At 50.9% G+C, this 17500-nt stretch overlaps 1 protein-coding gene across 3 annotated transcripts in view; it reads right to left on the bottom strand.

Annotated features, from left to right (window-relative positions):
- The window catches only part of LOC126572961 (AF4/FMR2 family member lilli-like), a 48387-nt gene extending 37145 nt beyond the window's left edge, over positions 1 to 11242 (bottom strand). Inside the window, exons 1-3 of one of the 3 annotated variants that reach the window (XM_050232703.1) lie at positions 11001 to 11242; positions 8032 to 9867; positions 1050 to 1575 (exon numbers count right to left, since the gene is read on the bottom strand). In XM_050232703.1, coding sequence (XP_050088660.1) covers positions 1050 to 1575; positions 8032 to 9599 — 2094 coding nt within the window. In that variant the 5' untranslated portion in view covers positions 9600 to 9867; positions 11001 to 11242. Of the gene's footprint in view, positions 1 to 1049; positions 1576 to 8031; positions 10916 to 11000 lie in introns of those variants that run through there. The other 2 variants (XM_050232704.1, XM_050232702.1) reach the window with 2 other exon arrangements.
- Between the last annotated feature and the right edge of the window lie 6258 nt (positions 11243 to 17500).

Raw genomic sequence — 17500 nt, 5'->3', positions numbered from 1 at the left:
ATTGATTCACCTAAAGAGCAAAACGGAAAGCGGCCGACCAACGCAGGCGGCAGTCAGGCAGTCAGGTTGAGCTTGCAACGCCTTAATGGGGACGCGCGATCGTCAGTAGTATAGACGATCGATCACACTTTGCCGGTCGCCAGTGAATGAGAACGGAATGAAGTGACAGAGAGAGAGAGGGGACGATCTGCACACCTTCCTGCTACTCTTTTACTTGCTGCTGTTGGCGGAAAAGGTATTTTCCGATCCACAAAACCATCTTTAAACTCAATCGTACAACTCAATCATGATCAGTGTTGTCGCCATTGTTTTAAAAATTCTCGGTAAAAAACATTCCTTTGCATCAAGAAGTTGCATTAACATAAAGTCCGCTCGCGTATCGTATGAGCAAATACAAAGGATCGGCGAAAACAAGTCTCTAAATCTCAATCCGAAACGCACCAGAATGGTAATTGAAAACCTGTTTTTCATCCACCCTTGTCCCCTTTACACGAAAAGGCGATTCATTTATTCGTTTAAAAGACGAAAACAACTTTGGTATTTGTCCTCCTGGATTCCACAACAAAAAACGATTGGAACAAACGAGGGCAACAACAAAGCGCTCAGATAATCTACGGTGGTTTTTGCAAACACAAACGATCCTTCCCTCCGCCCCCCCAAATTGCATTGACATTGGCTCTGGACCTTGGATCCGTGGCCACGTTTGTCCCCGAAAACATCCCTTCCCTCTCCCCGCCGCTCGGGAAAATTGCTACAAAATGACTCATGAGTTTCTGCTCCCGCTTCGTCCCACTTCCAGACCGACAAACACGGAGCGATCCTCGCTAGTGCGTTAAATTGGAATTGTCAGTCAGCCAGCCAGCCGGATTGGTCTGACCTCCGGCACACGGTGATCGACATGCAACCATCTAAAACCAATCAGAAGTCGTTTAACATTTTCGGCTGTTTTTAGGGGGCGCGCGCGCGCTCTCTGGGTCAATCGAATCCGATATGATCTAATTGGGACAGGGGGCAGGAGAGAGAGAGACGAGACAGGGACACGGACTTACCATTTCTCGTCGCAGGATAGCCAGCTGGGTGTCCAAGGTCGTCGTTGGTGGTGCCACCGCGTTTGCCGCCGGTTGTGGTGAGGATCGGCGTCCACCACCACCACCAGCACTACCAGACGACAGCTGTGCGCTGACGGGTGAGTGGCCACGCTGTTGACTGTCGAGGGACGCGATGCTGCTACCGTGCAGTAACGTCGAGGAACCGATCGGGATGAACGGGTTCGTGTGGTGATGGTTTAGTGTCACCGGTGACTGGGAGGACGGTAGGTGGTTGGACGAGTGTGAGGACAGTCCAAGGTGCTGCTGCACCTGATGCGCTGGCACCGATTGTTGCTGATGGTGCTGCTGCAGTGAATGGTGCGGATAGTGATGGGAATGCTGCTGCTGCTGTTGTTGCTGCTGGGACTGCTGTTGCTGCTGCTGGTGGTGGTGATGGTGACTGGACTGGAACTGGACACCGCCGGCGAGATCAAAACCGCTCAGACTCTTCGGCAACGGTGGCAACCCGGGGAGTGACATTTTGATGCTAAAAGTAAACCAAAGACAGAGTGAAAGGTTAGAATCGAGCTCATCAAATCAATTTACACAAGTAGTTAATAGGCTGTCTACCACTAATCGGTACAAATACAATTCAATGGAATCTGTAACCCCACAATCACCGGATTTCCACGGGTCAAAAATGCCAAAATTACCCTCGCCGACGCGTTTTTCTCGTCGTAATTGACCCCGAAATGAAATATGTCATTTCCAGATCAGACCGCAATGGCAGAAGCGCCGCCTCCCATGATCCACTTTCGTGCTCCGGAGCCACATTCTCCGGCCAGCAGCACCACCGCTTACTTAGAGCTTAGCAATTTCAAACAGAAAAAAAGGTTCATTAAAAGATGGAAAAGTTCACATTCCCCTCGCTCAAGACGACGCGCGAAGATTGGTGTCCAACTATCCGAATTCCCGATTCCACCGACCGACGACGACCTCAAACAAAGGGAGGGAGGCAGAGTCCGTCCGTCCATCACCAATTACTTGTGGCGCGACCTGGAAAACAGAAAAGCACAAACCACCCATCTACTGATCGACTTCTTGCGGTGGAGCCCACCCTGTGTACCTTTGTGGGTTTTTTTTTCTAAAGAAGATGACACTCCCTGGATAGAGAGAGAGAGAAACGGGCTCTAAAGAAGCGACTACCGCGCGTAATTCGACACCGAGGCCCGAGGGGAAAAAGAAAGCCCATTTCCGGGATGGAAAAGCTGGAACACGTTCACGTTCCACCATTGCCATCATCCACCCAATGGAAGATGATGGTCCAGATCTTCCCCCAGATTGCTTCTACATTCCCAGAGAGAGGCCCCGCGCGGCCGCCTGCCTGCGAGTTGGCATTTAGTTCTGCCATATTATTACGTCATTTCCACGGTCACTAGTGGCTGTGGTGGGTGGTTTCTAGTGGCCCATTCACCCATTCCAGGGCAATGGGAACGTTCGTAATGATCGGTGGTCGCGCACCACTCGAACGGACACAGAGTGCCGAATACTGAGAAGAAAAAAAAAATCTCAAGCACTACCAGCACATTGTGGTCCCAAGAGAAGTGATGAAAGAGGTTGGGCACGTGCGCGCGTACCCGAACTTGTCCGTTATTGGTCCTAACCCAACCCGTTGACCGAGTTACCCCGTTGACGAAGAGTTGTCTAATACGCAACCTCCACCGCCGCCGCCGCCGCCGATTGTTCCTTTCCTTTTTGCGACCAACGCCCAGTGCCCTTGCGGCCCACTGATCAATCATTGAGCCCGGCCCGAGGCCCGTTTCCCGAGTCGAAATCAATTAGCTGCTTCGGAATGTGGCTCGACGGACAGCGATCGCCAAAAAAGCGCCGGCAGCAGATCGTAGCGGCCACGACCACGCCATTAGCAGGACATAGACGCACGGAATTAGGTGTTGAGCTGGTCCCGCTCGGTTCGGTTTTTAAAGACGGATTGGTTCCTGGTATCGAATCTCGATCGATGACGCCTGATTATGCCCGTTGACACTGGACAAATTGACGTTAGTGTGCGGGGAGAGAGAGAGCATTAGCAGCTTGTACGCGCAGACTAGTTAGTGGCCTCGCTTGGCGTGCTCCGGCTTTAACCAGATACACTAACCTGACTGCGTGCCGCGATGGTGCTGCGTGCGTGCATCGTGGGCGAGCAGTAGCAGCAGCACAGTCCACGCGATCGATCGATTCGCTCGTTAAGCGTTCCAATTTCTCATCTCCTGTTACCAAACACTCCTCAACTCACCTCACCGATCGAAGTTAATGCTCGGTGGGCTGCTGCTGCACTTGATCAACCTTCGTGCTGGTGATATCAGTGGCCAGCGCTTTAGCTTTGGACGGCACAGCACCCAAAACACCAAAGACCGAGACCGACCAGCGAAACGCACCAATTTCCGCGTCATTATCGCTAATCGCTCGCACTCCTCCTCCTCCTCCTAAGCCGTTGGCTGTCTCCACCAGAGCTCCACCAATTTGTCTGCACACGGCACGACATAAATGTGCAACGGAGAGGGGCCAGCTTATCCTGCGAAAGCGCTGCGCTGCGTCGTGCATTTAACGAATTTATTATTTTCACTAACAGCTTAGCCACTAGACGTGTCGTGGTGGCGGTATCGTTTCTTAAAGTAAAAACCAGCCACCAACTAATGAGGGCAACCAGTGGTGCAACCAGTATCGTGTGCTGAGTAACCAGTACCAGGCCCTGTCGGGGCTGCTAATGGAGCAGATGGACACCACACCACATCGGAGTAGGGTTCTTCTTCTGCTTCTTCTTTGACTCCTGCCGAACTCACTACTAGCCCTGTAGCGTTGCGGTGGGTGCGAACTGTGTTACGCAAATGATTAGCACACGCATCGGACAAGGAAGGTAGGGTCATATGGCCACAGCAGTGTATTGCACCAGCCTGGCGGCCGCTTGTCGCTTCATCACACTACTGTGTACCATCGTATCAGTTGGCGTAATGGATAGAACTAAGCCATCGGTTGAGCAAGGAGCTGTTACCTGAAAATTTTCATAATACGCTAAATGATGCCAGAAACGGTAAAGAAATGTGGAATTTCACAATTGGGGTCGTGCGTGACCATCTAATTCACTCGTTTCTAGAAGCTTATCTGGGAAGAGAGTTCATTTGGCTAGTAAGAACCTTCTAAACACTATCTATGCAAGAATAAATAACGATATAGCAATCGAGCAATAAAAGATTAACGTCCAAGCCTGTAAAGTCGTCCAGATTTAGTTGGAGCGATATTATTGACATTAAGTCCAAAACTATCGGCATTTGTAAGCTTTAATTGTGAATACCTATCAGCTATTTTTCTATACCCATTTGAAATCTGAACTTTTAGTAGAATTAATTGAATTATTAGTGTCTAAGCCAACCTAAACACTACAACAGTAGCGGTTAATACCAATAAAAGTAGTGTGTTAAGGTATCGGAAGCATCCTATCACTATGCTCTTGCAAATTCCACTCATTAAAAAAGGAATTGTTTACATAAAACTTCTGTCTTGGTTGACGAGTGATGCGTTAAATATAAGAGATGACATCCTTTGTATTTCCTGCTATGCAACTTCCTCACTGCACTAACATCTTCCTTTCTAATTCAATCCAGTATGAGCTTATCTTATCTTCACGGTACTACCCAATTCCAATGAAACACTTCTCGTGTACCGTAGCCAATATCCTTATCAACCCTAGCGCCGTGTCGATCGAAAGTAGATTAACGAGATTCTTCGTTTGCAAACGGATTGCCATCACATTTTCATACACCATCCGGTGGACCACACGCTCGCGCGAGTCCAACGTGACAAAACACGAACAGGGGAGACCACCACCGTCCTGCGAGTCACCATGATCCAGATCCAGCAATGTCGATCTCTTTGCTAATGAGACGATCGTGGTTCAGCGATACCACCCCGGACAGCTTTTGCCACTTAGAATGCCAATCTCGTTCACGCACGATCGACCACCCTCTTCCTGGACGATCCTACAGCATCCCGAACTAGCAAAGTTCTTCTCTATGCGGTCTCACCATCCTCCTCCCAAGATATCCAAATTATAAGCAGAAACTCCGAAACTCGTTCGGTGAAACTAGGTCAACGATGCTGCCCCGTACCCCATCGAACGTGTTTCGTTTCCGGTCGTTTAAAGCCGGCCGGCCGGCACAGCCGCTCGGCTAGTCTGTCCGTCTCTCGCCTCGATCACCATTGCCATCAGTTGCTTTTCATTTTTCACATTAAATTAACATCGCCACCACCGCTGACCAGTGTACCGGTTAGCCCATCAAGACACCTCGCCAGTCGTTGATCAACCCCACCGCTACTGCTTCTGCTCCGGATGTGCGTCTCAATCGTCGTGATGCGATCATCCTCCTTTCTAGGCGCGATAGATGAAGTAAGACGCACGACGGCGCGGGACAGAAAACAGAATCTGGCACGGCAGCCAGTAGGGCAACGGAAAGACGAACCAACGTCAAGATCAAACGGTCAATGTGACGACAGCTCGATGTGCTGTGTTGACACAACCGCCGCGCCGCCACAGTTTCGCCAAATTATTCCCCCAAATTTACGCCATTACGCTGCCCTAAAAACTGTGCCAACGGAAGACAAAAAAAGAAGGAAAGAAAAAAAAAACGATGCCGATTACCACACACCTCGTAGTCAACCACCGAAAACCACCAACTTGCCAGATGGTAGAGATTGGTGGTTCGGAATTCGATGACGATGATTGCCCATAAATCACGCGTGTGCTCACCGCAAGGCGCGCGCGCGCGCGCGCAGTTTTGCAGAGGAAGAGAAGAAGGAACTCCATTCCTTCACCATAGAAAACATCCATATGGTACCAAACCACCGAACGGATTTTGAAGAACAAACCCAAGATCACGACACCGAGACATAACGAGCAACTGGTGGTGCACGCTGTTCTCCAACATAATCCCAATCGGAATCTCTCGCACTGGAAGGGGTGTAACGGTGGAGGATGTAACGAATCAACGCAAGCATTCCGCGCACCGTAGCGTCGACCTCTTTAGCAGGAAGAAGCCACACTTCTCTTCTGGTGTCTCTCTTCTCGCGGAATGCTGCACACGACGACGCTGACGATGAGTGCGTGACGAACGGAACGAATAGATGGTGCCACATTCCACGATGCTGCTGCTGCTGCTGCTGCTGGAAGAGAGTACTGCGCGCGAAATTGGGGAAGAAACCTGCGCCCACAACCCCCTGGGACCCATTTCCCCACGATCCTCAAGCGTAGCGCACATTTGCATCGGTGCTGGTGTGCTGGAGTGCAGCACATTATGCAACCGGTGCAGCAGCACCCATAATCGGGCATCTGGGAATTGGGTCTGCAGGAGTTGCAGTGCCCTGTGTGCTGTTGTGCTGTGGTGTGCCATGGCCTCAACAACCACACAAAACCAGGCGAACCATAATGAACCTGCCAACTATCTCTCGCTGGTTTGGCTTAGGTGACGCGACCAAGGGCTTTTCCACGGCCTGGTGCACATGGGCATGGGCACCCTTCCCGTTGCTTGGCTTAAATTGCCAGCTCATGCCAATGGCCCAACACACAATGCATCGTCGTCGTCGTCGTCGTCGTCGTCGTCGACGGTGGATCAACGATGGTGGGGTGATCTCTCGCATCATGATCATTACCCGTAGGTAGCCGTTTGGGTGCACCATTTCCTCCTGTGTTAAGGCACGTTACACGTTAAGCCCTTCCGAGGGTCTGTAACGGTCAGATGCACACAAGCTGGAAGCCATTCCGTTCCCGGGGATCTAGGGTAAGAAGGGCGATCGTGGAACGGGCAGAGGCTGACGACCATGAGGCTGTTACGGGTACACAACAACAACAAGGGTGATAAGTTCTCCTCCTCCTCTTCCAGGCCACGCTGTCTACAGACCAGAAATCTCTTATTCATAGCACAAGTGGCCACCGCAGACCGCAGACGATCACTTGACTCTCTATGAGTGTGATCAAGAACGCTGGGAGGCAATTGGCGCTGGTCATGCTGCCACGCACCCCCCTTTGGAAGCATAACCAAACACGTACCGAGTGATCTGATCGAGACCCCGTTAACCTCCATCGGAAGTAGCTCTCTCTCTCTCTCTCACACACACAGAAGCGTCTCTGTCTCTCGTTCATACATTCATTGCATGACATGCAGCTCTTGCTGCGTCGTTGCCTTCTTTCTTGCTGGCTGGCTCACTGAGGGGCCCATTCATTTCGTAGTCCGGAGGTCAACCCTTCCAAAAACTCGTTCTCAATCCGCTTCACAGACCTGCACTGGCACACAGACACACGCAAGCTCTGCCGCTTTGCATGCATTGACCACCGGAAGGTTTGTTTTTGTTATTTATGAGTCTCGCGGCATCCAATTTCATTCCCGCACACCGGGCACATCAACGTGACAAAAGCGCCCCGTGAAAGCAAACTGGATGTCCCTCACTTCAGCGCCATATTTTTGTGCACCTGACCGGCCAGAGGAGGGGCTGTGCGGTTATTCGCTAAGCCGTGTTATGGAGTGTTCTTATGGTGAAGCCTCAAAAAAAAAAAAGGAAAATCATTCATCGTTAGTTCTTATTCCTACCCTCGAAGCGCAAGTGGCGTTGTTTGTAAGCACCGGGGGGAATCGGATTTCTGGGAGTTTTGCTTCCGCACGGTGTTCCTTTTTGAAGGCTAACAATAGAGCCCATCCCCTACCATGGGAATCGCCATTGACCAATGTTCCGTCGTGTCACGAACAAAAACAAGGCGCTGCGGCCGCGAGATAAGCCACTCGAAACCAACATTAAATCGGACAACGGGGTCCATAAAAATCAGTTTCCCTTTTTTATGTGCCTAGGCGCCAATAAATGATAATGCCAATCGGGCCCCTTTTGATGGCGCCAATCCAGTCACGCTTATCAGTATAACGCCTCTGTTCCGCACCAAGACCGCATTCTGACCGTGACTCACCGTGATTCTACATCTTCCTTCACGCTGTCCCACGAGTCGCCAACGCCGGACGATGCATCGTCCAGCTTTTCCTCGTCCTCGAGCCCGGAATCCTCCAGACTGATCTGACAGCTCGACAGCACCACCTGCTTGCCATTGTCGCCCACCTCGATCCAGTCCGAGGTGCGGATTTTTGGCAAACGGATCGCCGTTCCGTTCGGGCTCGTCGCTTCCGTTTCGCTGCCCGATGATCGCCGCTCCGAGGGGCACCGTTGGCGCCGGTTAACCTTCTCCAGATCGACCGGACTATCATGACCGCCGAAGTTGCTGCCAGTGACGACGGTGGTCGGAATGAGGGGATACTCTGGTTCCACCGTTTCGGGTATCTTTCGTTCGATTGGCGAGACGGAATCCAGATGTGACTGTTGTTGTTGTTGTTGTTGTTGTTGCTGTTGTTGCTGATGCTTCTCCCTCATCGCGGTCAGCTCAGAGATGAGCAGCTCGTGGAAGGCAAGCTTCTGTTCGCTCAGCTTTGAATCGAGTGTGGCCGGATCCAATGCCCCCAGCGGTGGTTTCGTCATCACTTTGGACTGTGGCGCTGCTAGCCCGGAACGGCTGACGTCGGAGGAGGGCTGTACGTGCTCACCACCTTCCGGTTCTGGGCGACGGTATGATGGAGCCGTCGTCGGCGTACCGACCGCGAGCCGTACCGAGCTCGATCGTATCACAGTGTTGCCAACCTCACCACCACCACTACCTCCGATACCGACACCCTCCGTTCTCGGTGCAATGTTGGGTTTGCTGCCACTCCGCACCACCGTACTGCTCTGATTCGATCCGATGATGATCTCGGTGAAATGGCTACTCTTCGCGGCGCTCTCGAGATTTCGCAGATTGTTTTCGCGCTCCAGCGTACTGCCGGCGCTGGCCGATGAACCGGAGCTATCGCCCCGTTCCGTCCCACTGTCACACTCGCCACCGGTCGAATCCTTCCTTTCCTTCCGCTGGCCGCCACCACTGTTGATGATGATCACTTCCGACACTGACTGATCATCGGGTTCGCCGGAACGGATACGCCGGCGAGCTATCGGCACTACCGGTGGTTCGAGTGGACGATGAACGTGCTGCTGCTGCTGCTGCTGCCTGTGTTGTCCATCGTGGCCCTTCTGCAAGGTGGCCACCGGTGATGACGAAGCCGAACTGGACACCGAACTGGAGCTGTTGATCTCGACGATACTGCACGTCGAGCGGTACATCACATTACCGCCATTAGCACGTTCCAGGGGTTTTGGCCTTGGCTGTGGGCTTAGCCCGTGCCCTTCGGCCAGTTCGTGGCGCAATTCCCGTCTTGAAGCGGCAACCGGTGAACTGGCGGGCGATTGATCGAAGCCCGGTGACTTGTAGATGACGGTACGACCCGGATGTGGTGGTTTAAGTGTTGCCATTCCACGGTTTACCACCGATTGGCCGCCCGTTGCACCGGTTGGTGAGGGGGAATTTTCACGCTGCCTTGCCAGTGCCGATGCAACGGTTGCCGCACTGGGGCGTGGTGGTACCGGGGGTCCCGGTTTCTTGCTGAAACCCAGCATCCTCTTTGCCGGGCCTACTACTGCACTGGGGTTCTTAACTTGTTTGTCTATCTCTCTCGTTCTCTGGTGTCGTCACTTTCTTCTCGTTGTTTCGAGGAAGCAATGCCAACTCGCACTCACAGCCTCCTGTGTGCCTGCTTGACTCACATATTCACTCATTCACACACGATTGTTGCCTTGCGTGCGGCGACGAATTCAGGATGAATCACTGACTTTGCTGGATTAACTAAAAACACTAGGAATTTTCACACAAGGCACGATGTCCTGCCTGCGGGGGGGAATATAAAAAACACTCCGTCGTCACACGCTTGCCAATTTGCGCTTTATCTCGTTGATTCGTCATTCAACGCGACACGAACACGAACACGACGATGATCGTTGGTGGATCTCGCTCTCGCATCACCGGAGCCCCCGGCAACAACAACAAAATCCCAATGCCAATGTCAGCACACCACACAACAGCAGGTCAGATGACTAAGCAACCAACGATGCAAACAGAACAGAACGAACGGATCTAGAAGCGAACAGATTTTCTACAACGCATATCCATGCGCGTTTCACAATCACGACATTTGCGAATATTCTATGTGGATTGATTCCGGTGTGTTCCAAAGGCAGCTGAATGGAATCCACGAGGCCAAACAATGCGCTCTTCCCCCGACTAGTGACACTAGACACAAACACAATGGGTTACTGCGATAAGCGAATGAGTTTGGCCTATGTGTTTGCTCAGCTGCTGCTGTTGTTGCTGCTGGACACAGTAACGCAACCCAATTGGCATGTACTGTGCTTGACATACATACACTGCTGCCCTACACCACGCACAGAGAGACACACATACGTTGCTACAACGCACCACACACTTTCACACGGGTTTTACACGGGAGACAGAGAGATAAATAAGTCGCAAGCGCGGTCGCGCGCACTCAGGGGACCGCGGCGATGGCGTTGGCGGCCTACTTTCACGTGTGCCGCGCCGTGCGCCGTGGCGACGTTGACGACGAGACGAGAGCGAAGAGACAAGAAAACCGAACGTTAAACCTATCCCAATGAACCAAACCAAAAACGGGCCCTGCTGGGGCCTAGAGAGCTCCAGCGCCACCCGGGAGTTCTACGATCCGTCCGGTGCCGGCCTTGTCCGGTGCTGAACATGAACATGAACAAACAATGCAGCAGCAGCAGCAGCAGCACGCTCGATAGAACGCGAAAATTGCACTCGAGACTCGAGAGAGGGTTGAGTACCACCCCCACACACTCGGCTGATTTCCAGCGAATCGTGCGTACGTGATGATCGCGGGATCGCTAGCGAAGCATTGCGGTAGATCGCGCACTAGCCCCCCGCCGGGCGGATAATCACTTGTCACGCTTTTCTATTCGCGTTTTTTTACAACTATTTCACACCTTAATGGAGGACACACGAGAGAACTCTTGAACGGTTCTCTAGCAGAACGGGCCCTTGAAAGGAGTGACTCTACACCAGACACATTGCCTTGATCGATCGATCAGAACACTGCAGTTGCAATTTGCGTAGAGGCCACAGATTGAAATTCGCTTTGACTGAGCACCGTTGCACTTGCACACACTATGGTACGGCACGTTTGCCCAGCAAAGAAAAACCCACGACGACGACGACGACGTCCGCGACGGCCAACATCCGATAGAAGAATGGCCGGGACCGCACTTGGGTCGGGACAGTGCAGCTCGCTTCGGGTATCTTCGGCGGCGGCGTTGGTTGCGCACATCGTTGCTTTGTCGCGATGTGGAAAAAAAAATAGTTACATTGCAAGTTGTGATTCTCTTTACGATCTTCTTTACGATTATCAAATTATTAAAATTTGGGAAATGATAAACTTTTGTTATCATGTATTTTATTGAAAAAAATAGCCACAAAGGTCGGTAAAAACAATATAAAACTTACTAAATGATCATTCAAATGAAATAATAAAAATTCAATCTTTACTGTCCATTGCTGGTAGTAAACTTGCTAACTCAAAAATAAAATGTACCAAGCGATCGCACATTCAACAACTAAACGCCACGCAACGAACCGTACCCAGTGTGCGGCGATCGTTACCTGGTCTCGGTGATTCACAAGACACGAGCGAGGGATCGTTGATCGTTGTGCGTGGCGACCACGATCGTTCAAGAACCAGCGATACTGATCATGTCTAGCGGCCGGGTCGAGCCAGCCCGAGATCGTTTGAAAAACCGCCAACAAGGTGGCACACCACACGATAGCAAGGAAGAGATAGGCGATCATACGCGGTTAGAAGGTTCTTAGTCACCGATCAGCGGGAACGGTGATGTATCAAGGTGTGTAAGGTGCGAACGAGCAATTGGCGTGCTTTAGCAAGGTGCTACTTCCAAACCAGGAGGATTGAGAACGTGTGTTCAGATCACATTTGACGATCTCTTCGATTTTATTGCCCTTCGGCATCTTCGGTTTTAATGCTTTCATGCAATAAAAAAAAACTGTAAAGCATACATTTCAATTTTAAACCAGTTACATTTTCTTTGGGCGGTAATTTTGCATCAGTTTCATTCCTATTAATTAGACAGTATTTAAATTTTGTTATTTGTATTGGTATAATTTTGTATTTTGTACAACTTTTTTTTGGGAAGATGTTGTGCTCTTAAACATTACAAACAAGTTGAAATGAATTAGTATTGAATACTTTAACATTGAGCTCGCAGTGCTGCTGCTAAAATCGACCAAAACTATCACTGTTTTTGGGCAAGAATTGTCGAAGAAAAATATTATAAACAAGTTGTTATTCGCTTAAATTTGTTAAGATCACCCAAGAACTCAGAGTCACGACTAATAAAAGCCCTAGAATGTCCTACAAGAGCCATCTGATAGCCAACAAGTTTTGGTCAATCCATTTCCATAAAATGACCATTATTACAGCAAACCACTTCATCATTTTCCGACATAATGAACCTCAAGCAGTAACTTAATCTCTGGGATTTAGCGAACCTCACACTCTCGATTGGCGGCACATCCACTCCTCCTCCCCTTTCCCATTTCGCCATCAAACAGATAATTGCCCTACGAAGCGCATTTGGAACTAAATCATTGGAAAACGCATTGGCATAATCTAATTTGCGGCCTCACGATAGACCCCGTGTGGTGCCGGGTGTCGGGCAGTGCAGTGCAGTGCGTTAGCGATTCCCCCCCCCCCCCCCCCTGCTACGTTACGCAGCCTGCAGATAAGCTCTCCTATTACATTCTCTTTCAATTGCCGCCTCGGACACGGACCACCGGTACTACGGCGAGCTGCAATGTACCTCGTCGTCTCGTCGTGTAACCGATTTCGATTCGACCGATTAAGACAGTAATAGAAGTAGACTTAATACGCTACGCGATCACCCTCAATTGAGCCGATGCGACCACGTCGAGCGATGATACACGTGTTTTTACCAACGTTGAACAACGTGCCGCCGTGCCGGGCGTGGCCAGGAGCAGATTAGCGAGACAGACTCGAGGGACGAACCGAGGGGATTAGCATCGAAAAAGAGAGCCCTTCTCCCCCTCCCTGGGGGCAGCCGATCACTTTCGTTTAGCCGCAGCTCATCGAATTGCGGTTAAGCTAAATCCCAATCCCGTAGACCACGACCATAAGGCGCCATGTGCATCCTCTTGTTGGATGTTCCGTGAGGTCACTGCCATGCCATGCGGGGTGGTGTAGGTCGAGGAAACTGTCATAAGGTGAAAAGTGCCATTAAATTGGACGAATGAAACTGGATACGCACCGCGTGCGCTGCCTCGGGAAGGAAGCTCGCTGTCAATAAGATCCCGAAGAATGTACCGGACGTTCGTCGCACGTTGCAAAAGATCTGATCATTTATCTGCCATCACTACGCTGCCGCCGAGACGCAGAGTAGTTCACTGTGGAATGAACTGAAATCAAAATCCGTCCTGTGTACTGGCGGGCGCTTAAGCCCCGGTTGTGGTGATGGTGGTGCCAACATCCGGATCCCGGCGCCTGGCCGGGGATCTCCACACTCCTCCGGGCCTCGCTGGTATGGCTAATAAATTGAGCTGTCAGATGTGGCCTATGCAGCGTTTACGATTAGCAAAATTCAAGAAATAAAACATAAAAATCGAGTGCCGCCAACGACCGAAGAGAGGAAACAGACCGGACGGACCGGCCAGATAGAGAGCCAGAGACGGACCGAGGGCGAGAGAGTATTAAGAGTCGTTTAATGGCTATAAAATGCAAAGTACGCAACGTATTGCATGAGGAATATAGTGCTAGTGGTTAAAAGGGAGGACTGCCTGCTCCATCGCACTGGACCGTTACCACCCGCAGGGGCATCACCGGTCGGTTCGGATGGATTACCGCACAGGAGTTTGTGTAGTTCATATGATTCCACAGCGGACAATACGCAAGTCTGTCTGAAGAGGTCATTCACAGTGACTTCCAATTTGCTTGCAAGAAATACGAGGACAAACAGAGATACAATCAGAATATTATAGTCAGCAAGAGGAGTGAGCGATCGTCAAGCATAAGAAATTCGTTTTTTTTTCAAAGAAAAGTTCCCCAAAGACGACAGATACCCAAAAGCTACTGGCGCACTGTGCGCAAAACGAAACCCTACAAAGCGCCCTCCAATTTCCGGACGTCACACGGTGCCCCTCCTGACCAGCACTGCAGAACGACTCCAGTCCAGGACCTCCACCACCACGCATGTAGACGTGTGTTTGCGGTTGATTAATGTATTGTCTCACGGCATGGCGCCACGCTGCTGCAGGCGGCCCTTTGCCGTTTAGAAGCTCTAGCGCGGCCCTTCCCTTTTTGCAGCACTCGATGGCATAGGTGTGTCTCGGTGCTGCCCCTTGGGGACTCCCCTCCCGCTAGACAGTCGTACGTATGACAGCCGAGCCGTAGTTAGCCGGAACATGCCGGTGTAATTGAATTACTTGTCGATAAATCGCTCCTGCGGGCGGATAATTTGTCATACCACGGCACAGAGACCGGGAGGTGAATGGAGCAGCAGAATGGAGGAACTCCTTTCCATTTCGCTAGCGGTCAACACGTCAGCACAGGGCCAGGCACGGTGAGGGCCCGCCGTCTTGTAGCGAACCAGCAAAACGGATCTACTCGGAACACGAGCTCAAATCTCATTACCTCACTATCACTCCTTCCTCCATTTCTCTGTCGTGATTCAGCTGCTGCTGCTGCTGCTGTTGCCCACGAGGTCACTTGCTTTACCCACCGCCGGCTGGCAGCGATGGTTATGTTAATGTTCTAAAAATATGTTGCTCATAATTCTATTACGATAATACTTCCTTTTTCCCCTTCGCGCGCACAGGGCAGGGCCATGAAAAAGGGAAAGCCAAGAAGACTCAGCTCCAGACCCCAGACAGGATAGGAGAGATCGCCAGCAGATTGTAGATCGTCCTTCTGCTTGCGGAGGGTTTCGCGCTGGCGTTGTGTAATTTGCATTTTGCGTTCGAGCGAAATGAATAATCATCACCATTTACTGCCGTCAGGCATTATTGATGATCGACCAACGCGAGATGAAGACAAGCCCTTTGCGGTGTTCAGAGATCGGAGGACTGATCGAGGAGGTAATTCTAACCACCGATTAGCCACCCATGTTGCTGGTTTGTTCATTTCCGTTCTAAAAAGAAAAAGCGAAGGTTACGAAGTCGATGGTGAAGAGAGGAAAGCAGCAGATTGATCCACGAAAAATGACGACCACCTGCGTGACCTATATTGTAGCACGCACGTTGCGAACTGATTTTTATCAATAAAAATCCCATCGAACAGAACAGTCTTCAGTCCGCCAGTTTGAGCCGCCGGCGTAGAAAGCATTCCAAGCAAACTACAACTCTACTTCTCCAATCAGCGGATGCGATGACCTCTCGCCGTTAAAGAAATTATGTAAATTGGCGACACCGATGACCGGCAAAGCATTACGCGTACCACCACCTCCAAAGCGTTGTAACACCTCCGCGCTGTCGAAAGGGGAAGATCAACGGACACACCGGTTGACCGTTTCCGGTGGAGGCGTCTTCTTGACAATCCAATCCGCGGGCATTATCTGCTTCGATGAATTTTTGACTGATCGGTTGGTTGGCCGCCCTAGCGCAGATTGTATCACACCAACGCAATGTAGACCCGCATCTGGCGTGTCCGAAACACGGATTCTCATCATCTTGTTTGCTCATCGCTCAAACAGCATGTCGTCGGTGGCGGCTTTGGTCATCCGTGCTGGCTTCGCCTGGCTATAAAAAGACGTGACCAAAACAGAGCATCAAAAGCGCGATGGACAAATTGAAAACAGAGGGAATCAATCCTCCCACCAGCTTCGCCAAAACCATAGGCGAACTTATCCGGTGCGTACACTCGCTAGGGTTCACTTTCATCCGAAACCGAGCGATAAATATTCGTACGCCTATAAGAGCAGTGCCGTATGACGTCAGCATTGGCTGTACTGTACGCCTGTGTCCGGTGTCCGGTGTTTGTTTTAATTAATGATCATTTTTGGCTACTTCCTCCGACATAAAAAAAACAACCCTTGGTATCCCTTGCGTATCGGCTAGCCCGCCAGTGAGGTGTTGGGTACTACTACCAGTATTTAACCCCTTCCCTCTCCCCGTTCCGCTGGCATGCACGCTCGATACACACCCGGTGTAATTTCAAGCAGCAAACGATACGTGTCGGCCAACGATTTCCCAAAATCGAACACAAACTCGCGAACAAGGGCGGCTATCAACGCGGCGCTAACGGTTAATCGGAGCCAGCCATTGGAAGCGCACGAATCTTCCGGCCGGAAGGGCAGGGCTACGAAAAGGGGAGTTCACATTTTCATAAACGCTCCAATTTACACCCTGCCTCCCTTCCATTACCGCATTCCACGTGGGGCCGGCGATTGCATGTGTTTTTTTTTTAAAGTGAATCATTCCCTCCCTTCGTGCTCGACCGTGCCTTCCTCGTTGGACCATGCAGGGTCCACCATGCGGCATCAGAAGGGTGGCACTCAAATGGAATGCATCACATCACCGCGGACCGCCGTACACAAATCTGCATTGCAATTGATGATGTTGGCGAACGCACTCGCAATCAAGAGGCGCAGCGTATCGCCACGGCCGCCGAGGGGGTTTTGCGGTTTTCGCCAGTTCTTTGTTATTTTTAAACAAAGAACCTAGATAACGGATGCTGTGTCCCCTCCGCGTCTCTCCCTCTCTAGTTTGCACGTTTGCAGGCACGCGCTGCAATCCCTTGCGGGCGCCAGGTGAGTAGTGAGCGCGCTTGTGCGCCACACACTTTCGCATCAAATCATGTGCATCTTCTGCATCGCCGGTGGAGCACCACCAGTGCGCTACACCATGTGACGGGTTGGGCTGCTATTGTGTAACGATCATTAGCGGGATTGCTCGATTGACGGTGTCGCGCACCGCAAATTCGTTTCCTCCCGAGCCGAGCCAATTCTTAAACGATGTCGAACTCTGGTACAGGAAATGTTGCGTAATGCGGTGAGGAACTAGAGTTGTACAATCGGATAGAGTTACAGTTGACTTACTGATCTGGGGGTTACAAGAGTGAAGAATGGGTTTTACGCGATCGAGTGATTTAGTCCTCTAGATTTCGTTCTACTCTTCTATCGCATGAGCTGTGCGACTGTGAGATTGTCATGCTACGGTTATAGCTTCGCGAATTAATGACTTCTCCATGCGGTCCATCTTCACATAAAGGATCAAATATCCATCAGAGAATTCTTCTTTCCATTCTCAGAGGTCACAGCTTCGTTCTTCTTGACAAGTTTCTGTGATAAATTAGATTCCTCTGGCTAAAATATGACTTGAGGCAAAACTCTGATCGCCTCTGACCCCTTGGACGACTTCGAAAGATTCATGACCTATCAATACGTTACAGGTGACTTATCAGCGG

Source organism: Anopheles aquasalis, chromosome 2 (assembly GCF_943734665.1).
Source record: "Anopheles aquasalis chromosome 2, idAnoAquaMG_Q_19, whole genome shotgun sequence".
NCBI lineage: Eukaryota > Metazoa > Arthropoda > Insecta > Diptera > Culicidae > Anopheles > Anopheles aquasalis.
The sequence above is the reverse complement of the archived record's forward strand: the minus strand, read 5'-3'. Positions and strand labels throughout refer to the sequence as shown.